At 43.9% G+C, this 26,764-nt stretch overlaps 1 protein-coding gene across 20 annotated transcripts in view; it reads right to left on the bottom strand.

Annotated features, from left to right (window-relative positions):
• MACF1 (microtubule actin crosslinking factor 1) overlaps positions 1 to 26,764 on the bottom strand; it is a 343,633-nt gene that overhangs the window by 2,354 nt on the left and 314,515 nt on the right. For 8 of the 20 annotated variants that reach the window (XM_069757084.1, XM_069757099.1, XM_069757092.1 and 5 more), the window contains 16 exons: positions 22,056 to 22,215; positions 21,754 to 21,948; positions 21,516 to 21,644; positions 21,259 to 21,402; positions 20,873 to 21,061; positions 14,107 to 14,218; positions 13,718 to 13,881; positions 13,448 to 13,610; positions 13,197 to 13,351; positions 13,033 to 13,107; positions 11,550 to 11,567; positions 10,599 to 10,716; positions 9,237 to 9,293; positions 5,917 to 6,128; positions 4,722 to 4,832; positions 3,602 to 3,716 (listed from right to left, as the gene is read on the bottom strand). In XM_069757084.1, coding sequence (XP_069613185.1) covers positions 3,602 to 3,716; positions 4,722 to 4,832; positions 5,917 to 6,128; positions 9,237 to 9,293; positions 10,599 to 10,716; positions 11,550 to 11,567; positions 13,033 to 13,107; positions 13,197 to 13,351; positions 13,448 to 13,610; positions 13,718 to 13,881; positions 14,107 to 14,218; positions 20,873 to 21,061; positions 21,259 to 21,402; positions 21,516 to 21,644; positions 21,754 to 21,948; positions 22,056 to 22,215 — 2,117 coding nt within the window. The remainder of the gene's footprint in view (positions 1 to 3,601; positions 3,717 to 4,721; positions 4,833 to 5,916; positions 6,129 to 9,236; positions 9,294 to 10,598; positions 10,717 to 11,549; positions 11,568 to 13,032; positions 13,108 to 13,196; positions 13,352 to 13,447; positions 13,611 to 13,717; positions 13,882 to 14,106; positions 14,219 to 20,872; positions 21,062 to 21,258; positions 21,403 to 21,515; positions 21,645 to 21,753; positions 21,949 to 22,055; positions 22,216 to 26,764) is intronic. The other 12 variants (XM_069757094.1, XM_069757097.1, XM_069757085.1 and 9 more) reach the window with 6 other exon arrangements.

Genomic DNA, 26,764 nt, shown 5'->3' with positions numbered 1-26,764 from the left:
TGTATAATGGCCCCTCATATAGCCCTGGAAATACCACAATAGCCCCCACATAGCCCTAGAAACCGTATAATAGCCCCTGACATAACCTTCAAAACAGTAAGGCCCCCCCACATAGCCCTCAAAATATTATAATGCCCACCACATAGCCCTTGAAATAGTATAATTGGCCCCCACAAAACCCTTAACCCCTTAATGACCGCCAATACGTCTTTTAACTGACCTGACATATAAGAGAATAGCCTCCCCATACAGATGACAATCCAGCATCTGTCGGTTGTACACTATAGCTGACAACTTGCTGTATCAGCCACGATCAGTATTTGCACCATATAAATCTGTTTAACCCCTTAGATGCTGCTGTCAATAGTGACTACATCATTATAAATGGTTAACAGAGTGTGGGGGCTTCTTATTTGTCACAATTGGTGCCCTTAGGTCATGATTTTGTTGTCCTGATGTTTGCCATGGCAATTCATGACCAAATAGTGGCCTTAGAGTCTGCCGGCTATAGTAATCTGTTTAGAAGTTAGCAACACTTAGGTGGTAAAAATACACATTTTCATTTCTGTCATGCCACTTTGCATTAATTCCTGTAAAGCACCTGAAGGGGTAATAAACTACCTGACAGCAGTTTTCAATATGTCAGGGGGTGCCGTTTTTAAAATGGTATCACGTTTGTGGGTTTCCCAATATATGGGACCCCTAAAGTCACTTCAAACATGGATAAGTCCCTAAAAAAATAAATTTTGTAAATTTCTTTGAAAAAATTAAAAATTGCTGCTACATTTTTAAACCTCCTAAAATGCTAACAAAATAAAATAATATTTTACAAATGGTGCTGATGTAAAGCAGACATGTGAGAAATGTTATTTATTAATGTTTTGTTGTATTATGACTATCTGCATTAAAGGGATAATCATTCAAATTTAGAAAATTGCTAATTTTTTAACATTTTTCTCAAATTTTTGATATTTTTTATAAATAAACACAAAAAATGTTGAACAAAATCTACCATTATCATAAAGTATAATGTGTCACGAAAAAACAATCTCAAAATCACTGGGATTTGTTGAAGCGTTGCAGAGTTATTACCACATAAAGTGACACTGGTCAGATTTCAAAAATTTGGCTCGGTCACTAAGGGGTTAAACAGTATAATGGCCACTTACATAGCGCTCAAAATAGTATAATCCAGGATGCAACCACAGATGAAAATGTTATGCCGGGCAGAGGCGGTACCGGCACTAACACGGGCCCCCCCCCCCTCTGACTCACGTGCCCCATAGCGGCTGCATAGGAGTTGCCACTGTCTACGACCACAGTGCCCATAAATGAATTGATGAGAATCTGTATGTACAAAGAAAACACGTCTCCTTCGCAGCTCCCTTTCACACAGGATGTGTATTACAAAGCGTATTGACTTTTACCCTCCAAGTTAATTTATTTTACCATTTATCACATACTATTTGCTTTAAAAGTCTGATGTTGCTGTGTTAAGATAATCATCTTTAACACATTTTACTCCAAATCAAGATACAATATTTCTCCTAGGACAGAAGTATGGATAATATGTGGTTCCCTCTGCACTGCTAAAGAAGATCTAAAGGAAAAATCCAGGAGACACAATAAAACTTGATGTGGTTTTATTATCAGGCTATGTGCACACTATGCGGATTTTGCTGCGGATCCGTAGCGTTTCCACAGCTGCAGTTCCGCAGCAGTTTCCCATGAGTTTACATTATAATGTAAACCTATGGGAAACAGAAAACGCTGTGCACATGCTGCGGAAAAAAACGCACGGAAATGCAGCGGTTTACATTCCGCAGCATGTCACTTCTTTCTGCGGATTCCGCAGCGGTTTTACACCTGCTCCAATAGAAATCCGCAGTTGTAAAACCGCAGTGAAAACCGCACAAAAACCGCGGTAAATCTGCAGCAAAAATGCAGCGTTTTTGCCCTGCAGATTTATCAAATCCGCTGCGGAAAAATCCGTAGAGGACTATTCTACGTGTGCACATACCCTCAATGTGTTTCAAAGACTTCTCCAACTTCTTCATAAGAATATAACCACAATCAGATGATTTTTCATTTGGATCTTCTTCAGCAGCACTGTGGAGCAACATATTATCCACACTTCTGTCCATCTATGGTTTTCTTAACCCGTGGATCTGCAGCAGCTGATTTCCTCAGGACTCAGTTTTTCTTGTGTATAACACAACCGTACCAGATGAGCAATTTTCCGGCTATTACTTGACCTCTCTCATTGGATTTTCTGTCCCACAGTTTTTTTCCTGCATACAATATTTCTCCTGTCATATAAACTGGGAAATACTTTATAGACCTTTTCGACAGGCCTTATTTTTTTTAAACTTAATATTTAATTTAATTTTCCAATTCACGGGAAGGCTGCAAGAAAGACATAGTGTATGCTTCAGGAGACCTTTACTGAGTGTATGCTTCAGGAGACCTTTACTGCAAGTACCCTGGAAGGACAAATCAGGCAAGGTCTCAACAGAGCCTGAGCTTGTTGGCACAAGGTTACGATTTCAGGAGCAAAAATACAACGATTAGAATAGATAATGGTCAGGAACAATAACCTTTTCCATTGTACAATCACCATTAGGCCATGTGCACACGTACAGTATTTTTCGCTATAAAAACGTGATAAAAACGCGAAAAAAAACGCTTACATATGCCTCCTATTATTTAAAATGTATTCTGCATTTTTTGTGCAAATGTTGCATTTTTTCCGCAAAAAAAAAAAAATTGCATTGCGGAAAAAAAAGCAACATGTTCATTAAATTTGCGGAATTGCGGTGACTCCGCACACCTAGGAATGCATTGATCTGCTTACTTTCCGCATGGGGCTGTGCACACCATGCGGGAAGTAAGCAGATTATGTGCGGTTGGTACCCAGGGTGGAGGAGAGGAGACTTTCCTCCACGGACTGGGCACCATATAATTGGTAAAAAAAAAAAAAGAATTAAAATAAAAAATAGTGATATACTCACCCTCGATGTCTTCCCGACTCTCAGCGGTGCACGCTGCCGCTTCCATTCCTATAGATGCTCTGTGTGAAGGATCTGCGATGACGTCGCGGTCCTGTGATTGGTCGCGCGACCGCTAACGTGACCGCGACGTCATCGAAGGTCCTGCGCGCACCATCTATAGGAACGGACGCCGCAGAGGACATCGGCTGTCTGCAGAGGGTGAGTATAACCATTTTTTTAATTATTTTTAACATGATATCCTTTTCTATTGATGCTGCTTAGGCAGCATCTATAGTAAAAAGTTGGTCACACTTGTCAAACACTATGTTTGACAAGTGTGACCAACCGGTCAGTCAGATTTCCAAGCGATGCTACAGAGCGCTTGGAAAACTTTAGCATTCTTCAAGCTAATTACGCTTGCAAAATGCTAAGAAACCCGCAAAAAAACGCAAAAAAAAAAAAAGCGGATTTCTTGCAGAAAATTTCCGGTTTTCTTCAGGAAATTTCTGCAAGAAATCCTGACGTGTGCACATACCCTTAGAGATTTATGGCACACTGCTGAAAATGAACATTACCAATAAAGGCGCCATAGTATTTAGGATATTACGTACCAGGGCGACTTGATTTGGCACCAGATGGGGTGGTTCCAGACATGTCTCCTGTCAGGGAGGAGCGACTCGTATGGATAGCAGCTTTCTTCATTTTGCTGCTTTGCGCCGGCGTTACCTTAAAATGCCCATAACATAATAAATTACAAAGGACTCAATGCAATAGACAGACAAGCCAACAGTTACACTCTTTTATGGTTTGCTTGAAAAGGGAAAAAGAAATGCTGTTTTACTACTACTATACATAGCAATAAACAACACAATCTAAGTAAGGTTCTATTCACTATCACACTACAACGCTCTGTTACTGCATCATCGCTTCAACAAGACTGATACCACCAGCACTAAGAAGTCAGAAATCTAGGGCCGTCAATGTGTTTATGTCTTCAGGCTGGTGTAGATACAGTCTCTGCTTGGGTCAAATCCAATGTTATCGGGCTGCACGCTGGTAGTGGTATTACATGAATATTTCTATAATCTATGTCAATAAAGGCATTTCTAGCATGTTGTACTGGAAACAAGGTAGAAATACCCCAAAGCAATGAATTATCTTACAAAAGTACAATAAATCTTAATTCTGTAGTGGTGTCGATAAGTCGAAATTCCAGAATATCAACATAAGAAAACCATTTTTTAAAGTGAACAGAAACAATTGACCATGCTTAACGCTCATCATGATACTGTGCAGTTAAGTGAAGGCAGTGCATACAAGTGACGGTCTATTGACTGAAGGAGCATGCGTGCAATCTTCTCTATATTTTTATGGCATTTTGAGTCAACACCAGTCTGAAAGAATTAAGATTTAGAATTGGCAGAAATCTTAGTGAATTACAAAATCATGCATTAATATCGGAGGGAAAAAAATCCATGGTAATTTTAGTATAGAGACACCATTCTTTAGTTTTCCAACCAGTGTCTATGTCAACATGCCTTAACCCTCACATATTAGAAGGAAACTGATCAAAAATGGGAAAGTTGATTTGTTTGGATAATGACAAGTATTTCTCATCCATTCCAAAGACAATTGTTAGTTAATTCTAGAAAACATGACGAGGCAGAGTGTTAGCAGGAAGATGGCTCTTGGAAAGGGTGGAGGCTCTATTGTTGGAGGACCATACTGTACCTCACATGATGGAATCTGGTAGTCTGAGTATTCGGAGCCCCTAGAGGGCGTGCCAGCCTTGCTGTTTACAAGCCAGGGCTTCTCGTAACAGCGAGATGGCTGCTGTGGGGTCTGCGGGAGGGGCAATGACACACAGGACGGATGAGGGAAGTGAGCGGAGATGAAGAAACAAACAAAAATCTGAACACAATACTAAAGCAGATCACGTAGACAAGGTAACATTTAATGTCTAAATCAAAGAAACCATCTGGAGAAACTCAGCCCATTGCATGGGTTTTCCCATGTTATACACTGATGGCACATTGCTACTGTTGATACACAACACACATTGATACTGTTGCTTCATAATAAGTGGGGGACCGAAATCTAAGACCACCACCAATCCGGAGAATGAGGCGAATGGAGCGTTAGTGAAGACATATGTCCCAACCTTCTCTTAGAAGCCGAGATACATTTCTGCCTTTCATCCCCAAATGTTCCGCTATGTAAAGAACCTGTGTTTCTCCTTTCCATTGGCTTTTATATGAATGTAAATGTATGACGCATATCACAACTCTAGGATCAGACTACACAGGGTTTATTTGTAGTCAGTAACCATGGAGGGGGGATATAAATGGGTAGTAGTAGTAATAATTAACATTCTTTGATTATTACTACTTTTAAAAATGATGGCTTTTAAAGGTTACATAACATTAAGTCTGTGTAGAGCAGAGGTCCCCAACTCCAGTCCTCAAGGCCCACCAACAGGTCATGTTTTCAGGATTTCCTTTGCATTGCACAGGTGATGCAATTATTACCTGGGCAAGACTAAGGAAATCCTGAAAACATGACATGTTGGTGGGCCTTGAGGACTGGAGTTGGGGACCCCTGGTGTAGAGTACCTTGGTCTCTTGCATAAAAGTTACTAAAGGATTACTTTGCTATGAAGACGTGCTTTATGCATCCATCCCCTCCATATCATAGCAGACATCACTTTCCATAAGTACTAGAAGTACTCAAAGAAGGTGTAATTGTTCATGAAAGATCCCACTATTAAACCCGAACAGTCTACTTTTGTCAATCTTTTTAAACCTCAAAAATAACAAGAGACGCATGGCATTAAGAATCTGTAAAGCCAAAGGTACTGCTCTTCAAACCTCTGGTGACACCCCACGATACACAGGATAATGTCAGACTAGTCATGAGCAAAACTTACCTTTGAACCACTTGCAGGAGTAGCGGGTGAGGATGGGACGGATGTACAGCTATGGTTACTCTGGCTGGCACTAGAGCTGGACCTAGTAGGAGAGGCAGTCCTGGAAGACGGTTTTGACCTTCGCCCTCGTGACCTGAAAGGAGTCATTCCCTGGGAAACTCCTTCGGGTAGTATAAACTTCTCTCGCAGCTCGAGATTAGTCCTTCCCCTTGCTAAATAAGAGAAATATGCAGAGGTGAGGTTACATCTCCTGTAACTGCACTTGCAAGATGAGCAAAAGTTGTAAGCAAGCAAGACACTTTTAGTTCCGCAAAACACGTTAACATATAGCAGGCGAACATGGGTTAGGTTAAGAGTTAACCATTTGATAAGCCACACACGTTATATAATACCTGCAAATGACATGTAATCCCTACTTACACCACATTACTGGAGAAGCCTATAGACTCTATACATCCCCTGTGTATGTCCCACAAGGCAGGACGATCACTATACTGAGAGGAGCAAGAAGACGTGGTAGAGAAAGAGAAGATGGCAGAAGTAAAAAGCTGCAGTAATTATGCAGCATGTACCTCACTGAGTCAAGTGAATCTTCAAGAATAAAAAAAAAAAAAAAACTAGTGGAAAATGTACACAATCGCACGCTTGAAGGCGCGGGATTCCGGTGCCACAACTGCAGGTCACGTGGCACTGTGAGGTGCAAATTAACACCGGAGGAAGGGATTTCTTCCAGGCACTGCACACCCCGGATCCAGGAAGAACTAACCAACATTAGAGATTAAAAGTCTATTTCTCAGCAACAAGACTGCAGATATGAAAGAATACACCTAGAATGGTTAAAATCATCCTCTCACCTGTATGCCCATAGTAATAACCTAACAGCGTCTCAGAGAGTGACAGATTCCCTTTAAAAGGGATTGTGCACTTCTGGGGACAAGTTTTAATTGATTTAAAATGGCCACTGTTTTATTACAATGACAGAAAGTGGTTTCAGAATGATAAAGGGAACCGTTCATGTAAAATAATGCTATTAGCCTTCAGATACGGGGATATTCTGCTGGGTAATAGTGTTCTGAGACCATGTGGCGTCCGCACTGAGAGCACCGCTGCCAGGAGGAAGTGATCTTTATTTCCTCTGTCAGCGTTCGGCTTCCAGTCATAGGTCATAGTGGTGAAAGGATGTGGTTTCAGGTACCGCTATATGTCTAGAGAGCGACCGCTGTATTCACACCTCCTTCACTGACTGACTGAGGGCTCAGCATTAGAGCAGACTTCGGAATCCTCAGTGTGCACCTTGTCAGGATCCTCCGGGCCAGGAGCATACAGAATCGTGATTGCAAGTATGTCATAAACTAGACATGCGTGGCCTATCTCAATACAAGTGAACGGAATGTGACCAGAAATATGCAAATCCCATACTTGCAATCACATGACAGCACCAGACAATCCTGACAGCAGGCACTGTGAGGATTCACAAGTCTGATAAACTGCCTGAAGACTTGAGCCCCAATCCTGGACAACCCCTTTAACAATCTAGGAAACAGCTTCTGACAGTGTAACAAGCCCACAGCCATTTTGATGTGCTATAGTGATTACATCCCATGTGCCAATTAACCCCTTAAGGATCAGGGGTATTTCAGTTTTTGCATTTCCATTTTTTCTCCCCTTATTCCTATGGTCAGAACTTTTTTATTTTTCCGTCAATATGGCCATGTGAGGGTTTATTTTTTGCGGGACGAGTTGTACTTTTGAACGACATCATTGGTTTTACCATGTCTTGTACTCGACAACGGGAGAAAAAATTCCAAGTGTGGTGAAATTGCAAAAAAAGTGCAATCCCACACTTGTTTTTTGTTTGTTTGGTTTTTTTTTTTGCTGGGTTCACTAAATGCTAAAACTGACCCACCATTATGATTCTCCAGGTCATTACGAGTTCATAGACACCAAACATGTAAGTGGCAAAAAAAAATTCCAAACTTTGTTTAAAAAAAAAAGGCCCATTTTCTGATACCTGTAGCGTCTCCATTTTTTGTGATCTGGGGTCGGATGAGGGCTTATTTTTTTGCGTGCCGGGCTGTCGTTTTTAATGATACCACTTTTGTGCAGATACGTTCTTTTGATCGCCCGTCATTGCATTTTAATGCAATGTCGCGGCTACAAAAAAAAAAACGTAATTCTGGCGTTTTGACTTTTTTCTCGCTACGCCGTTTAGCGATCTGGTTAACCCTTTTTTTTTATTATTGATATATTGGGTGATTCTGAAAGTGGCGATACCAAATATGTGTATGTTTGATTTTTTTTTATTTAACTTTTTTATTTTAAATGGGGCAAAGGGTGGGTGATTTGAACTTTTATATTTTTAAAAACATATTTTTTTTTCACTTTTGGCATGCTTCAACAATCTCCATGCGAGATTAGAAGCTGCCATAACTCAATTAGCTCTGCTACATACAGGCCATGATCAGATCACCTGTATGTAGCAGAATTACACACTTGCTATGAGCGCCGGCCACCAGGTGATACTCATAGCAATCCGGCAGTTACAACCATAGAGGTCTCTTGTTGTCATGCCAACCCATCGGCGACCTGAAGTCATATGACACGGGCGCTGATGGGAGGAGGTAATAAGGCGCTTCCTGCGCGTGCATGTGAAATGTCGCTGTCAGTTTGACAGCGGCATTTAACATGTTAACAGCTGCGGGTGGATTGCAATGTCATGTGCCGGAAAAAATGTGGGCTCATCATCGGAGGCGTCCAATGACGGACTCTGTCCTGTCATTGGACGTTAAGTGGTTAAAGGAATTTATGTATATTCATATTTTCTTTAGTTATTTTTCCTGTTTCTGGAAAACCCCTTTAAGGAGCACTTGCTTGTGCGAAGAACAAAAGCCTGCATAGTAGGATTAATTCTTAGTGTGACTGCATTCTCAAGTACAGGAGAAAACATGATAATGATTTGTATACATGGTGCCAAAATGCCTGGAGCTTTCATCTCTACACACAGGTTTTTGCACTTAGTAGAAGATGCTTAATTTCTGAAAATCATAACTCATAATTACTGCAACTTGTACCTTTATGAGAGATTGTCACCAAACATTGTTTTTTCTATATTTCTTCCTACCATGCTACCAGCTTATTATAAAAAAAACTAATTGTGGTGGAAACCATCACCTTAATGCCAATTCCAAACAGAGCAATGTGAAGTGGACATTGCTATTTATCCATAAGACGTAAATACAATATATAGTTCTTTTTGTGCGTACGATAGAACACAAAGCTTGGAATACCAAAAAGCACATCTAAAAAGCAAGAGCAGTTACCCAAACCTATGGATGAGACGGAATCAGTTCTCTTTAATTTAATTCCTGGATGGTGAACTAAGAAGGATAAAGAGGTGCAGAGGGGAGAAATGGACATGATGTAAGGCATGCAATGGGTACAGCCAAAGACAAATGCTTAGCACGATAACGGTTTAAACAGGGCTCATTATGTAACCAATCTTTTAAAGGAATCTGTCTCCAGGTTTTTGTTACCTCTTCTCAGAGCAGCATAATAGGAAAAAAGACCTCAATTCTAACCTTGAATCACTTTGTGTCATCATAACTGGTGCACTCAGTAATCTATCAGACTTTTTAGATGTAGCCGAGCTCAAGAAAGCTAACCCAGCCCACACGACAGCTTTCTGCATACATGGTCTATTGACAGTGAGCTGCTAATCAGAGGAGGGGGCGTGGTCAGACCAGGGTTCAAGTGAGGTGTAGTCCAGGCAGCGATTATCTCCTGGTGACAAAACATTCATTGTATTAAGTCAACAGCACACAGCCTAATAAGTGACACATCCCTGAAATCTGTAACTCAACATCTAACCTCATGCTGTCTTCAGATTACATAGCTAAAAAACTGATGACAGATGCCCTTTAAATGAACAGAAACAGGTTATGATGGAAAGAAGAGGACGTGCATATCAGGTCCTAGATCAGTGACTACATGCACTACCACAGACAGATATGCTCCATGCAGCAGGCAAATCAGCAAAGCAAGTATCAAGCAGAACTACTCGTGCTTTGTCCAAATGCAGTCATACTGCCCTCTGGTGGCTGGATTTAAGTATTAGACATTATTGCACCAACATCAGAGCTGCCTATAGGGGCCATTTTTAGTTAGCACTAGGGAAAACTGAAAGTCGCCTTGCTTCTCCTGATCCATATATGTAAAGGTCATCTAATGGCAAAGTGCTTGAAGGTGACAGAAGTGGTCTCCAGTTACATTTATTTTAGGGTACCATTAATGGACCACCATACAATGTATTGAAAAAAACTTTTCCACATCTTTTTGTATGGTGCAATCGAAAAAAAAAAAAAACAATTGCATTAATGCAGTAACCGTGACATGAAAAGCAATATTATAGTCGTACCGATGATCATCATAATTGATTGTAACATGTCACATGTAAATCGCCATGGAATAAATGGCGCTGTAATAATAATAGTAAGAATTATTGTTTATATAGCACCAACAGGTCCTGCAGGACTTTACAATTCAGTGCGGGCAGTTTTCTTTTTAAATTTTAATCTATTTTTTTTCCATTTTGAAAGTTTTAACTTTTTACTGAATCCAAGGGAAAAAAACAAGAGCTTTATAAGTATGAACAGTGTTCTATTTTGGGCAGCAAAAATTCTTACCTCGGCAAGGATCGTTTTTCACCAAAAATTCATCTAGAGCCATCCAGCCTCCTCCAACCCGGACCATCACAGTGCTGCGCAGTATACGGACCAAGCGCAACTGCTGAGAGTCTCCAAACTGTGAAAACCAGACAACTGGTTATTTACAGCAAAGCTCGTGCCCGAAAATGCCCACATACCAGCAAAGACATCTATAGGGAAACATATACGGAAATGTGTGTGTGTTCATGGACTCATTGCACAAAATGAATCAATGTGTGCACACACATTAACAGAGAATGAATATTGCTGTAGATCTGGAGAACATGCCTCAGTCATTGCACATTCAGCAATTTGGGATTTTAGCCACCAATTATATCCAGGAAAATCTGGCTATTGATTGTCATCTTCACCCAAGATCTACTAGGGTGTGAATACAAGGCATCCACAGCACCCCCTACCATTGATTTGTTGGATTAGTTATGGAAATGGAGTTAGTTGGCCCACACTGACATGGTCCTATTCACATGACTAAATGATGAGAGATCTGATGGCATGCTTTGGCAGCTGTCCGGATAATGGGCTCCTGTAAGAGCTACGTCTCAGTAATTTGGGGGAAACTTTTATTACAATCCTATCAGCAGATTGCAGGTATAAGTTCCCACATTGAGATCGTCAGGGTGCATCTCACATGAAGGCCCCAGTCACCTTTAACTGCGATGGAGATCACGATGCAAACACCCCGAGAATTAATACAGCTGTTCACTGGGACATGCAGACTCCTCCACACATTGAAGCACTGTGGGTTTATTTGCGTGAGAGGCAGGTCTGAACACCCTTTTCTAAACAACTCAGAACACATTACTGTGATTGTCAGAATTTTAAAGCTATCACAACAGGAAAAAAATCAATTTAGTAAGTAAGCATGTGATTATTTGGGCAGAAAAGAGGCAGCGTCAGAATGCACTGTACCTGGTTCCCTAGGAAGAACTACATGAAAAAGCACAGGAAGAAAGAGAAAATTCTTTAGTTACATAAAAACAGCAAAAACACAGCGCTGTCTATTAGTGACTAGTATTGCACCTCACTATAGAAAGCATACATATAACCAGTCATTTACACAAGAAATGCTACAATGCATATTCTTAAGTGGAAGCAATAAGAAAAATGCTCTTGTATATAGATTTTGCACAGACTTGTTGTGGCGCCCCCCGTTGCTGCTTTAATTCCCCCGTAAGCTGACCAGCTAATATGTCCCCTGCCGGTAGACAGACGTGCTCTCAGAAGTGCAGTCCTACCGGCAGTGATGGATTTCACAATATCTATTACGGTGGCGAAACTCAATGACACCCAGAAGTGGCATCTTGTTGCCAAAACTCAACACAATATTTGGATGCACTAGGAAGAAAATATGAAAAAAAAAAAAAAAACCCAGCAGGGGGCGCTGTAGCATGTATATGATAGTAATATACAGACACAGGATCATTAAAATGTCAACTGAAAAAAAAAATATTCTGTCTTATGTAACAGAGAAATGGAATTTTCAATCATTGGACAAGGCCTTTAACCTCTTTCTGACATATTTACGCTGATGTTGGACTCCCTCCCTTTGAGGTGGGCTCCGGCTATGAGCCCACATCTTTCCCGGCACATGTCAGCTGTTTTGAACAGCTGCAGGTGGAATCGCGATCCCACCCGTGTCTATTAAACCGTTAAATGCAGCTGTCAAACTCTTGACAGCCGCAATTAACATGCGTATCTGCACCAAAATGGTATAAATAAAATGTCAGCTTGGTGTGCAAAACAGAAGCCCTCACCCAACCCCAGATCACGAAAAATGGAGACGCTATGGGCATCGGAAAATAGCTCAATTTTTTTTTTGTTTAACAAAGTTTGGAATTTTTTTCACCACTTAGATAAAAAAAGAACCTAGACATGTTTGGTGTCTGTGAACTCATAACGACCTGGAGAATCATAATGGCAGGTCAGTTTTAGCATTTAGTGAACACTATAAAAAAAGCCAAACAAAAAACAAGTGTGGCATTGCACTTTTTTGCAATTTCACCGCACTTGGAATTTTTTCCCGTTTTCCAATACACGATATGTTAAAACCAATGGTGTCGTTCAAAAGTACAACTCCTCCCGCAAAAACAAGCCCTCACATGGCCATTTTGACCACAAAATAAGAAAAAATGTATGGCTCTGGGAAGAAGGGGATCAAAAAAATGAAAACTCAAAACCAAAAATACTTCTGGTCGTTAAGGGGTTACATTTGTAGTTCACATTAGCAAATAGAGATGCTCTCCTAAATTTTAATTACTTACACCTAACCCTGCAAGGCATAGAATAATGATATATTCAGTGTGCATAAGATTGATCCTCACCTTAACCTCCATCATACATACTAAATCTACCAAAATCTCATTACTGTCACAAAGAAACAAACACTGCTCACCCGGTATTTATTCTCCCCAATCTGTTCCACTTGGAATCTCTTTGCACATTTGCATTGTGCCACCTGCCTGGTGACCTTTAAGGGAATAAGTCAGACATAAGCCCTGGCATACAAAAGCTGCTAGAAAAAGACAACATCCTTGCTAATAAAAGATAATCACTTACTTCATCCTCAATCTTATCTGCATCGGTAGTTGGCCGGTAAGCATCTTTATTGGGATGAAGAGCGGCTACGAACTCGTAATAATCGATGTATCCATCGCCATCCCGGTCAAAGATATCGGCTACAGCTGTCATTTCAAGCTTTGTGGTTGGAAATTCTGCAGAAGACATCAAATGTTGGTCACTGACTAAAGGGGATGAACCCTAAAGATTCCCGCACCATCATGTGGACATCCTAGAACCGGTCTACTTACTGGATGCCAATATTCCATCAATAAATTCTTGTCTGGTTATTTTGCCATCCTGGTCTTTGTCTATCCTGCGGAAGAAATCCATCACCCGAGATTTCTTGTGATTCATCCACCGCATGTATTTCTTCCTCCAGATGTCAAAGTCAAAATTGGCAAATTCTTTTAACTTAAAAAAAAAGAAAGAAAGAAAGGAAGTTTCACAACCCAAAGCCTTCGAGAATCTGACAACCGTGCAGGGAAATACACTGCTCACTAGAATATGTGCCACCCTACCTCTTCCAACCTGTCTAGGGCATCATTAAGCTTCCGCTGTCTCTCCAAAGCCAACAGCCACACCTGCTGCCAACGGGCAGAGAGCTGGTTGATCCTTGGGTTTTTGGTTTCTGACTGGGAGGGCACCTGAAAAATAGGTGGGGTGGACTGCACTGCAGGCTTCCCTAAAAAGAAAATAAAGTAATCTAGTTGCATTGTAAAAATCCGAATTATAACCTTTTCACATAGACATTAATGTTCAATCCTAGAAGTGTTAAATAATAATTAGCTGTAATACTGTGGTGGATAAAAACATGATGTGATAACCAATATGTAATACATGTAATACTCATTCGAAAAATAAAACACAACACCGGTCATGATTTGATAAAACAGTAATGCCCACTCACGGTTTCGGGTCTTGTCATTGAATGAAGAGTGGTTAGGGTCTGTTTTCCTCTTGTATGTCTTTGTAACTCTATCCACATCTGGTTGTTTCTGAGTCATTTCCTCCATAAACACCTTCATAAAGAATATACAAAAGGCTTGTCAAATGTCACTCATCCATATGAACATTGTCCTTCTATACAATATGAAGAATAGTAAGATTTCTATATGGTATCTGTGGAAACACGCATGTTCATGGTCATATTTTGTTATGTTATCCATGCATTAATTTACTCCAGACACAACAATTCCTATAATTGGATTTCAGTAATAACTGCTTTGTGCTAATAAAATAACCAGATCTGGCCCAGTTGTTTTCTGTGGCTAATCAGTAAGATCCTAGCTTTTTAATAGTGATAAAAATGTATATTCAAGTGCTTCTCACTAAATTAGAATATCATCAAAAACAGGATTTTTGGTTGCTTACTGTAAAATCTGTTTCTCGGAGCCTCCATTGGGGGACACAGGAACCATGGGTATATGCTGCTGCCACTAGAAGGCTGACACTATGCACAAAAAAAGTTAGCTCCTCCTCTGCAGTGTATACCCCACCGATTGGCATTATACTCTTCAGTTAGTGAGAAAGCAGTAGGAGATAAATAACAAGGTTGAAACATAACCACAAACATGAGAACTGTAAACGTGAGAGCAGTCATAGAATAAAGCACAACATGGCGATGGCGGCGTTAACGGACTACGTTACACTGCGTTATGCCGCGGTGTAACGTAGTCCGTTAAATGTACCGCCATAACGCAATAGGAACCTAGCCTAACATGGGAGGGTGCTGTGTCCCCCAATAGAGGCTCCGAGAAACAGATTTTACGGTAAGCAACCAAAATCCTGTTTCTATCGCCTCTCATTGGGGGACACAGGAACCATGGGATGCCCAAAAGCAGTCCCTGGGGTGGGAAAAACAGACTTCCATCAGGTCAGAGGGCTCACCACTGCCACCTGCAAGATCCTTCTGCCTAGGCTAGCGTCCGCCGAAGCGTAGGTTTGGACCCTGTAAAATTTGGCGAACGTGTGGATGGAAGACCAAGTTGCTGCTTTGCAGTGCTGTAGGGCGGAAGCCCTGTGGTGCACCGCCCAGGAGGCGCCGACTGCCCGGGTAGAGTGAACCTTTGTCCCAAGAGAGGGAACTCTGTTCTTGACCTGGTAAGCCTCCAAAATTGCCGTTCTGATCCAGCGAGCAATAGTCGCCTTGGAAGCCGGCAGGCCTCTGCGCGTGCCATCAGGAATGACGAAAAAGGAATCCGTCTTCCGGAAAGCGGACGTTCTAACCAGGTAGATCCTCACTGCCCTGACGAGGTCCAGCTTGTTCAACGATCACTCCAGAGGATGAGTTGGAGCTGGGCAAAGGGAAGGTAGAACGATGTCCTCGTTGAGGTGGAAGGTGGAAACCACCTTAGGAAGAAATGAAGGTGGAGGCCTGAGGACCACCTTGTCCTGGTGGATGACCAAGAAAGGAGGTCGGCAAGAGAGGGCCGCCAACTCGGAAACGCAGCGGATAGAAGTGATGGCCACAAGAAAGGTCACCTTCCGAGATAGAACTGACAGGAGAACCTCCCTGAGAGGCTCAAAGGGGGAAACCCTCAGAACGTCCAGTACCAGATTTAGATCCCATGCATCCACAGGGGCCCTGTACGGAGGGACAGCATGGGTCACTCCTTGAAGGAAGGTCTTAACCTGTGGCCGAGAAGATAAAGTCTTCTGAAAAAGGATTGATAGCGCCGAAACCTGGCCCTTTGGGGAACTAAGAGCAAGGCCCGAATCCAGTCCCACCTGAAGGAAAGCCAAAATGGAAGGCAGGGAAAAGGACATAGGAGAAACGTGGTTGTGAATCACCTGGTCCGAAAGGCCGGACGCTCTTAGAACTGCGGTCTCAACAGCCATTAAACTGAGCGACCGAGAATTCGGGTGGCAGATCGGACCCTGAGACAGCATATCGGGTCTGTCTGGAAGGCGCCAGGTGGCGTCCGCGAGAAGATTGACGATCTCCGCGAACCAAGATCTCCTGGGCCAATCCGGGGCGATCAGAATGACTGACACCCCTTCCTCCTTGACCTTTTTCAACAGCTTGGGAAGCAAGGGAAAGGGTGGGAACAGATAGGGGAGCATGAACTGTGACCAAGGAACGGCCAGAGCATCGACGCCCACTGCGAGAGGGTCGCGAGACCTGGAGACGAACCAAGGAACCTTCCTGTTCATTCGGGACGCCGTGAGGTCCACGTCCGGAGACCCCCATCGAAAACAAATCTGATGGAAGACCTCCTGATGCAAGGACCATTCCCCTGCCGAGGCCCTCGCGGCTGAGGAAATCGGTGCCCCAATTGACAACGCCGGGGATGTGCACCACGGATATCACCGGGACCGTTGACTCTGCCCAGAGGAGGATCTTGGATACCTCGGCAAGGGCCAAGGAGCTCCGAGTCCCCCCCTGATGGTTGACATATGCCACCGCCGTGGCATTGTCCATCTGGATTCCTATAGGTAGACCCCTGAGAATCCTTTCCCAGTGACGAAGAGAAAAATGGCCCGAATCTCGAGGACGTTGATCGGCAGAGCAGACTCCTGCGCCGTCCAACGACCCTGAACAGTCAGGTGGCGAAACACCGCACCCCAGCCGAGTAGGCTGGCGTCCATCGTCACCACCTGCCAGTGGACTGGAAGGAAGGACCTGCCCTGGGAGATGAGAGGTGACGTCAGCCACCAGTTGAGTGACCTTTTGACCCGGGGAGAGAGTCGGATCGGACGATCCAGGGAGAATACAGACCTGTCCCACTGTGACAGGATGGCCTGTTGAAGAGGTCGAGAGTGAAATTGGGCAAAGGGAATCGCTTCCAATGTTGCTACCATCTTCCCCAGAACCTTCATGGCCGATCAGAAGGAGGGAAAACGAGGACCCTGGAGTAAGCGTACGTCCCGACGAAGCATGGATCTCCTGTCCTCGGGAAGGAAGACTTTGGTGTGACAAGTGTCGAAGAGCATGCTCAGGAAGACAAGGCGCTGGGAAGGAACAAGACAGGATTTCTTCCTGTTGACAAGCCACCCGAAACGGGCTAGAGTGTCGAGGACGATGGACAGGCTCTCCTGAGCCTGAGAAAAGGACGGAGCCTTGATGAGGATGTCGTCGAGGTACGGAAAGAGTACCAGTCCTCTGACCCTCAGGTTGGCTATCAGTGCTGCCATGATCTTCGCAAAACGCAGAAATCGATGATGTCCCGGGAATATCGGGACGTGGAGGTAGGCGTCCTGAATATCTATGGAACAGAGAAATTCCTGGGCTCCATGGAAGCAATTACTGAAAGAAGGGATTCCATCCTGAAGTGTCTGAGAAGAACCCTCTTGTTCAGCAATTTGAAATCCAGAATGGGACGAACCTTGCCGTCTTTTTTCGGTGCGACAAAAAGGTTCGCCCTGTGAACCGTTCTTTTTCAGGGACAGGAACGATTACCCCGGAGTGAGGAGAGAAGTGATGGCTGCAAAGAAAACTGGAACTAGGGCAGGGTCTCTTGGAGGCCGGGATTCGAAGAAACGATCCCGGGGTCATGAAACGAAGTCTATTTTGTACCCCGAGGAAACAACTTCCCTGACCCATGCGTCCTCTACTGAGGAGATCCACACGTTCCAGAAGAAGAGGAGACGGCCGCCCAGCATGGGAAGTGGGCTGGGGTTTTGCCGCGATTCAAGATGAGGTGGATCTTCTAGTCCTGGACATGGAGGATCTACCTTTATAACCGCTTAGGAAGCCTTTGTAGGTGTTTTTTGTTAATTATTCTAATTTACTGAGATAATGACTTTTGGGTTTTCATTGGCTGTAAGCCATAATCATCAACATTAACAGAAATAAACACTTGAAATAGATTACTCTGTTTGTAATGACTCTATAGAATATATGTGTTTCACTTTGTGCATTGAAGAACTGAAATAAATTAACTTTTTGATGATATTCTAATTTAGTGAGAAGCACTTGTAATATACCCCATTATAATAGGGCACACCAATTTATTTTTTTTTTACTGGGAGAATGGGAACATTTTTTTTTTTTTTTTAAGGGGAATCTGTCTGAGTTTTTGCTACCTCATCTGAGAGCAGCCTGATTTGGGCAAAGAGAAGCTGAATTCAACTCTATCACTTAGGCTAGGTTCCCATTACGTTAGGGCAATCCGTTAAGCGCATAGCGCTAACGCAATGTTTATTTTGTGGCCGCGTTCGCTGTCCCCGCTAGCGCAGATTCCCAATCTGCGGTAGCGAGGGACGGACCTCGGACGCTGCAAGCAGCGTCCGAGGCGCGTCACAAAAGAACGGCACATCGCTAGCTCGGGCTGAAAATGGCACGTGCTAGCGATGCCCTACAGGCAGAAAGAACATTGCTGTCAATGGGTGCGCTAACGGACCCGTTGCACGGCGTTGATTGCGACATTTTCGCCGTGCAACGCTGTCCGTTAGCGCTAACCCATTAACGCAATGAGAACCTAGCCTTAGATTACTGAGTGCAGCAGTTCTGACAGAAGCAGCGCTTTTAGTTTTACAATGAAGCAGAGCTGAGAAAGCTAACCCCGCCCACACCAGGTTCTCTGTGTACAAAGTCCATAGACAATGAGGTGCTAATTACAGAAGCGGGCGTTGCTGGACTAGTATAGTCCATCAAAATTAATCTCTCTTAGTGATAAATTCTTAACATTCAGTAAACAACAGTACACACTTTGACAAGTGACACATCCCTTAATTCTGTTTCAGCCTCTATCTCTCACTATCTTCAGATTACATAGCAAAAACCTGCTGACAGATTCCCTTTTAAGAGCCCTTGATAACAGTAAAATAACATGAGTGAGTTACTATAATTCAGATTGCTATCTTGATAACAAGCCAATAGCTTAATCTGTATGATAACATACTTCTTTAAAGGGGTTGTCAGGCCTTGGTGCTGGGAGCGGTGGCCACATGACCGTGAGTATGTGATTTGCATATACGTGGCGATGTGCTGACTAGATGTGTCTGGCTTCACTGAATACAAGTGGATTGAGTGAGACGAAAGACGTCTAGTGGGAATGTGGCTGGAATTATACAAGTCACATACTTGATTACACATGACTGACCGCTCCCAGCACTGGATATTCTTCACAGCGTTCAGTGCAAGCACAGTGAGGATTCACAAGTCTAATCACAGAGAGTGACTGCAGACTTGTACTCCAAAGCAACTCCTCCTATACTCCTGGACTATATTTTGGCTCCTGCGATCTCCAAACATGACTGCTCTCATCTTCCAGCAGTTTATCTGCCGTCTTTTGTAATGTATACATACATTTTCTTGTTCCCTATGCATCTGGGTCTCGGTTGGCCGTGCTCAATGTTTAATACTTACAATTGTCTGACTGTGAACGTGTATTTTTCATGCATTTTATAGACCAGCCTTTGTGGTCCTAGTATCTTTTTAGGTACATTGTGCACTTTTAATAATATCAGTGTTAGGGTGCCGTCTCACAGTGCCATTTTGATCGCTACGACGGCACGATTCGTGACGCTCCAGCATCGTAACAATATCGCTCCAGCGTCGTAGACTGCTGTCATAGTTTGCAATGTACGACGCTGGAGCGATAATTTCATGACGTATGTGCGATGTAAAAGCCGTTGGTTACTATGCGCACATCGTATACAATATCGTGCACACCTTTGTTACACCATGCGATCATGCCGCCACAGCGGGACACTAGACGACGAAAGAAAGTTTCAAACGATCTGCTACGATGTACGATTCTCAGCGGGGTCCCTGATCGTAGGAGCGTGTCGGTCACGAATCGTGCCGTCGTAGCGATCAAAATGCCACTGTGAGACGGCACCCTTAAAGCAAGCTTGGTTCTCTACAGCTGAACCTCTGAAACCCATTCTATTGCCCTTTGTGTGTTTCTTATTCATGCATCTCTGTGATATAGGTATCTATTTGACCTAGGACAGATAAGACTGAGTCACAACCTACCCTACCAGGTGCTATTTTCAACACTGTTTTTGTATTAGACGGCTATCTGAGTCCTCTATATCAGTTTGGGACTTATTGCTGGGTTGAGCCTCTATTATTTTTTATTATTATTATTTTGTTATTTTTCTGTCCTGTTTGTATGGGGAAGATTACATCAACCAGGGATTTATTCTTGTGTGTTTTTAAATGTTTTTATAGTATTGTTGATCTGTGTGCCCACTTTAATAAAGTTTTCATTATTTGTAATCTTGGTGATCTCCCTATCAGCATGTTCTTTTACTTTGTGTTGGAATTCATTAATGCTTTTAGCATGCTGTGGGATTGATCCCGTTTTCTTATTAAATTCTGCTCTATGGTGCCCTCCATTCTTTTTCTATACATACTTCTTTAAAGGGGTTGTCAGGCCTTGGTGCTGGGAGTGGTGGCCACATGACCGTAAGTATGTGATTTGCATATATGTGGTGATGTGCTGACTAGATGTGTCTGGCTTCACTGAATACAAGTGGATTGAGTGAGACGGGAGAAGTCTAGTGGGAATATGGCTGGAATTATACGAGTCACATACCGTACTTGATTACACATGACTGACTGCTCCCAGCACTGGATATTCTTCACAGCGTTCAGTGCACGCACAGTGAGGATTCACAAGTCTAATCACAGAGAGTGACTGCAGACTTGTACTCCAAAGCAACTCCTCCTTTAAACAGTACAAGTGACCCCAAATTAGATATATAACCAGTGCATATCTTACCTGATGTTCAGAGATAAGAGCTTTGACTTGATCAATGTTTTGAGGCATTGGGTCCTGATCCCTTTGGATGAGTGTGGTTTCTGCCCATTGGATCCAGTTAAACAACTCATCCAGTAGGTCAGAATTGGCAATGAGATCAGAGAGAGCTGCTTGTAACCTCTGTTGGTGTTGATTTCCCCAAGTCAAAACCTTAAAAGATTAAACATTTTATTGTCTCAGGGGTTTAATAGCCGTTTAAAAACCAAATAAATTACAGTAGTCAAATTTAAAAAAAAAATCAACCATGCTCAGTTCAGAGCTGTTCATATCTAGATAAACACTGGAATATTCTGTCTGTACATCGCTTTTAGTAATGTTTACATTGTGGACTAGGACTATGGCTATACCTCTTCGAATCGTGCCCGGATAATAGTGATCCAGTGCTTGACCGTGGTGATACAGTCTGGATGGCATACAATTAGGATCCTTTCGCCCATACTGACTGCGGTGTTCACATCCACCTGTTTCTCTTCTACTTTATTCATGAAATCCTAGAGAAGTAAAAGAGAGCATTCGCTAAATAAGCAACCAAATGCAGAATGTACAATGAAAGAGGAAAACATACTAGATGATGCCAGTATTATTATCAGCACTATCATCCCACCTTGTGAACATCAATGAGTGACAGCAAAGCATCTGCATCATCAGGAAGGGCCCCCCGAAAACGCAAAGTCTGCTCTGCCTCTGACAGCCACTCCAGGAGCACATGGACGGTACTACGGAAATCTTCAGCCTAAAAGGCAGAAAATACCATTTAGTGCATTTCACTAGGCAAATTCAAAGTATTCTATGTTAAAGTAGATTTTCTGTAAAAATATTATGCCCTTATTTGTGTTATTCACCTGTTTCAGAGCTTGCTCCAGACGGGTCTGTTTAGACACAGACAGCTTGCAGACAGTATCCCAACGTGTGCTAAGTTCCTGGACTTGAACCTTTACCCAGGTAGTATCCTCTCTGCTACTATCCAAAAGTTCCCTGGCAGAACGCTTTAGGGCTTGAACACTGCTAGTTCTCTTCCCAAGCTCTTTTTGGAAAACCTAAATTAAAAAAATAAAATAAAACAATTATAATGATAAATAAGCACACAAAAGATAAAAGGTGCAAATCTATGTAATATTTTAAGAGTAAATGCACTTAAACGTACTTTATGGGCATCCATCAAGTTCATTACGAGGTCCAAATCTCCATGCACGGGTTGATCTTCTGCCAATTGAGGTTCTACCTTGTATAACCAGTCAACCAGTGCCTGTAAAGCATCCATGAACTGGCCAGAGAACAGCAAAGCTTCCTCCAGTTTATGTTGTCTGTAAAGAAAAATCCATCACAATCAATTTATTAAACATAATATTTTCAAAAAAATGTTATGAAAGAGAAATTATCTTGCATCCACCCATGAACAACATTTTGCAGAACGTGTGTGTGTGTGTCTGTCCATGGACTATGTCTGGTATTGCAAGTGAACGTCATTTCAAGTGACCAGACACATCCCATGGACAGAAAGTGATGTTTCTGAAAAAAGCACACCCTTGTTATTAATCCTGGTACATCATGGAAATACAAGGGGTGAGAATGAAATTCATACTGCTTAAAGTGATTCCAGCTACACCAATTTTCTAAATACAGTAAGGAAAAAAAGATTTTTGTGTACTCACCGTGAAATCTTTCTCTTAGCCTCTAATTGGGGGACATAGGACTATGGGTGTTATGCTGCTGTCCACTAGGAGGCGACACTATGCATAATCTGAAAAAGATTAACTGTGGCTCCTCCTCTGCAGTATACACCCCTGGACGGCGTCAGCATTCTCCAGTTTTGTGCAAAAGCAGTAGGAGGAACGTGACATGCATAACATAACCATGCCTATAAGAAGGCAACTATGTACGAGCTCAAGCAAACAATATGAGAACTCGACAATAACAACGGCCCGGAAGGGCAACAGGGTGGGAGCTGTGTCCCCCAATTAGAGGCTAAGAGAAAGAGATTTTTTGGTGAGTACACAAAAATCTCCTTTACTCTGTCGCCTCATTGGGGGACACAGGACCATGGAACGTCCCAAAGCAGTCCCTGGGTGGGAAGCAATGGACGAATATTGTGCAGACAGGCCGCTACACTTAGGGCACCGCCGCCTGCAGAACACATCTACCCAGGCTCGCGTCCGCTGAGGACTGGGTATGAACCCTGTAGTGTTTAGTAAACGTGTGTAGGCTAGTCCAAGCGGCCTCCTTACAAACTTGTTGTGCCGAAGCCTGGTGCCGAATGGCCCAGGAGGCCCCTACCGCCCGAGTAGAGTGTGCCGTAATAACGGCTGGAAGAGGAGAATACTTAACCCCTTACCAACATCGGACGTACTATACCGTCCGATGTCGGCTCCCCTGCTTTGATGCAGGGCTCCGCGGTGAGCCCGCATCAAAGCCGGGACATGTCAGCTGTTTTGAACAGCTGACATGTGCCCGCAATAGCGGCGGGTGAAATCGCGATTCACCCGCCGCTATTAACTAGTTAAATGCCGCTGTCAAATGCAGACAGCAGCATTTAACTACCGCATCCGGCCGGGCGGCCGGAAATGACGTCATCGCCGACCCCCGTCACATGATCGGGGGTCGGCGATGCGTCTCCATTGTAACCATAGAGGTCCTTGAGACCTCTATGGTTACTGATCGCCAGTGGCTGTGAGCGCCACCCTGTGGTCGGCGCTCACAGCACACCTCCATTTCTGCTACATAGCAGCGATCAGCAGATCGCTGCTATGTAGCAGAGGCAATCGAGTTGTGCCTACTTCTAGCCTCCCATGGAGGCTATTGAAGCATGGCAAAAGTAAAAAAAAAAAGTTAAAAAAAATGTGAAAAAAAATAAAAATATAAAAGTTTAAATCACCCCCCTTTCGCCCCAATCAAAATAAATCAATAAAAAAAAAATCAAATCTACACATATTTGGTATCGCCGCGCTCAGAATCGCCCGATCCATCAATTAAAAAAAAGCATTAACCTGATCGCTAAACGGCGTAGCGAGAAAAAAATTCAAAACGCCAGAATTACGTTTTTTAGGTCGCCGCGACATTGCATTAAAATGTAATAACGGGCGATCAAAAGAATGTATCTGCACCAAAATGCTATCATTAAAAACGTCATCTCGGCACGCAAAAAATAAGCCCTCAACCGACCCCAGATCACGAAAAATGGAGACGCTACGAGTATCGGAAAGTGGCGCAATTTTTTTTTTTTTAGCAAAGTTTGGAATTTTTTTTCACCACTTAGATAAAAAATAACCTAGTCATGTTAGGTGTCTATGAACTCGTAATGACCTGGAGAATCATAACGGCAGGTCAGTTTTAGCATTTAGTGAACCTAGCAAAAAAGCCAAGCAAAAAACAAGTGTGGGATTGCACTTTTTTTGTAATTTCACCGCACTTGGAATTTTTTTTCCCGTTTTCTAGTACACAACATGGTAAAACCAATGATGTCGTTCAAAAGTACAACTCGTCCCGCAAAAAATAAGCCCTCACGTGGCCAAATTGACGGAAAAATAAAAAAGTTATGGCTCTGGGAAGGAGGGGAGTGAAAAACGAACACGGAAAAATGAAAAATCCCACGGTCATGAAGGGGTTAAGGTGGTAGGCCTCTTGTATGGTGGATTTGATCCACCTGGCAAGGGTAGCTTTGGACTGGCAGACCTTTGTGGCCGCCTTCCAGAAGGAGGAAAAGAGAATCAGACCTCTGGAAGGACGCAGTCCTAGACACATATATACGCAATGCCCTGACATGGTCAAGCGTATGCAGAGCCTTCTCCACTCTATGAACCGGGACCGGACAAAAGGATGGCAGTGAAATTTCCTCATTGAGGTGGAAGTGGGACACGACCTTCGGAAGGAAGGATGGGACCGTACGGAGAACTACCTTGTCCTGGTGAAAAACCAGGAAGGGCCGTCTGCAGCAGAGTGCTGTCAGTTCAGACACCCTGCGTAGCGAGGTGATTGCCACCAGGAAAACCACCTTCTGGGATAGAAGGCGGAGCGGGACCTCCTTAAGGGGTTCGAAGGGTGGTTCTTGCAATGCTGTCAGGACCAGGTTGAGGTCCCACGTTTCTAGTGGTTGTCTGTAGGGGGGAACCAATCGGGAAACCCCCTGAAGAAAAGTCCTTACTTGCGGCTTGGTAGCAATGCGCCTTTGAAAAAGCACTGAGAGGGCCGACACCTGGCTAGTAAGCGAGCCCAGGGACAGCCTGGCCTCCAGACCCGATTGGAGAAAACCAAGTACTTTGGGTAAGGAATAAGGGAGTGGAGTCTGGCCACGAGATTCGCACCAGGTAAAGAAAGCTTTCCAGGTACGGTAATAGACCTTGGCAGAGGCTGGCTTCCGTGCCCTGATGATGGTTCCAATGACGTCCGGCGAGAGCCCTGCCTGGGTTAGAACCCAGGTCTCAAGGGCCACGCCGTCAAATTGAGAGCCCCTGAGTTCTGGTGGTAGAACGGGCCTTGTGATAGAAGATCGGGGCGGTCGGGGAGACACCAGGGGGCATCTACTGTAAGTTGTACAGTGTCAGCGTACCATGTACGTCTGGGCAAGTCCGGTGCGATTAGGATGGTTGGAACTCCCTCTTGCTTGATCTTCCTCACCACCCTGGTTATCAGGGGGAGAGGTGGAAAAATGTACAGAAGCTGGAACTGGGTCCAGTCCTGAACCAGAGCGTCTGCTCCGAGCGACCGCGGATCGTGTGTTCTGGCCATGAAGTTGGAGACCTTGGCATTGAAGTGGGATGCCATTAGGTCCACATCCAGGGTCCCCCAGCAATGGCAAATCTGGCAAAAATTTCGGGATGGAGAGACCACTCTCCCGAGTCTATTCCTTGTCGGCTGAGGAGGTCTGCTTCCCAGTTGTCCACACCTGGAATGTGGACCGCCGAGAGAACCGACCCTGTGTCCTCCACCTAGTGGAGGATGTGTGACACTTCTCGCATCGCCTGGGTACTGCGGGTCCCCCCTTGGTAATTCACATATGCCACAGCCGTGGCATTGTCCAACTGTATTCTGATATGAGAGGCTGCCAGTAAGTGATGAAAGGCCATCAATGCCAGGAGGATGGCACAAATTTCCAGGATGTTGATGGGCATGGTCGCTTCCACTGGGGACCTCTTGCCCTGTGGTGTAGGTGCACTGCACCCCAACCCGACAGGCTCGCATCGGTGGTCAGAACCTTCTATTGACCTGTGAGAGAGGATTTCCCTTTTGCTAGCGAGATTGGCTTGAGCCACTAGTGCAGGGACCTCTTGGTTGACTACGTTAGCCGGAACTCCCTGTCGACAGAGAAAGGGTTTTTGTCCCAGGACTTGAGGATGGCTAGTTGGAGAGGCCTGAGGAGAAAGTGGGCAAATGGGATGGCTTCTATTGCTGCCCCCATCCTTCCGAGGACTCTCATGGCAAACCGGAGCGATCGAGGGGGTTTGCGGAGGAGGGTGCGAACTCCTAGGCGGAGAGCCAGTGCCTTGTCCTTGGGAAGGAGCACTAGACCCCTGGAGGTGTTGAATAGCATTCCCAGGAAGGTCAGAGACTGACTCAGGGTTGGTGATGACCTTTGTAGGTTGACTAACCAGCCCAATGCGACTCAGTGTCGATTGTAATTGAGACGATGAGCTCGCAGTCCTTGAAGGTGGGAGCCTTGATGAGTAGATCGTCCAAGTATGGAACGACTACTATGCCTCTGGAGTGCAGGACGTCCATGGTGGTTGCCATGACTTTGGTAAACATTCTGGGAGCCGTGGCGAGTCTGAACAGGAGAGCCACGAACTGGTAATGGTCCTGGTCGATTGCGAACCTGAGAAACCTCTGATGGGCAGGTGCAATCGATATATGCAGGTATGC

The sequence above is a fragment of the Ranitomeya imitator genome, chromosome 3 (genome assembly GCF_032444005.1).
Source record: "Ranitomeya imitator isolate aRanImi1 chromosome 3, aRanImi1.pri, whole genome shotgun sequence".
NCBI lineage: Eukaryota > Metazoa > Chordata > Amphibia > Anura > Dendrobatidae > Ranitomeya > Ranitomeya imitator.
Note: the sequence above shows the minus strand (reverse complement) of the source record. Positions and strands in the feature narration are given on the sequence as shown.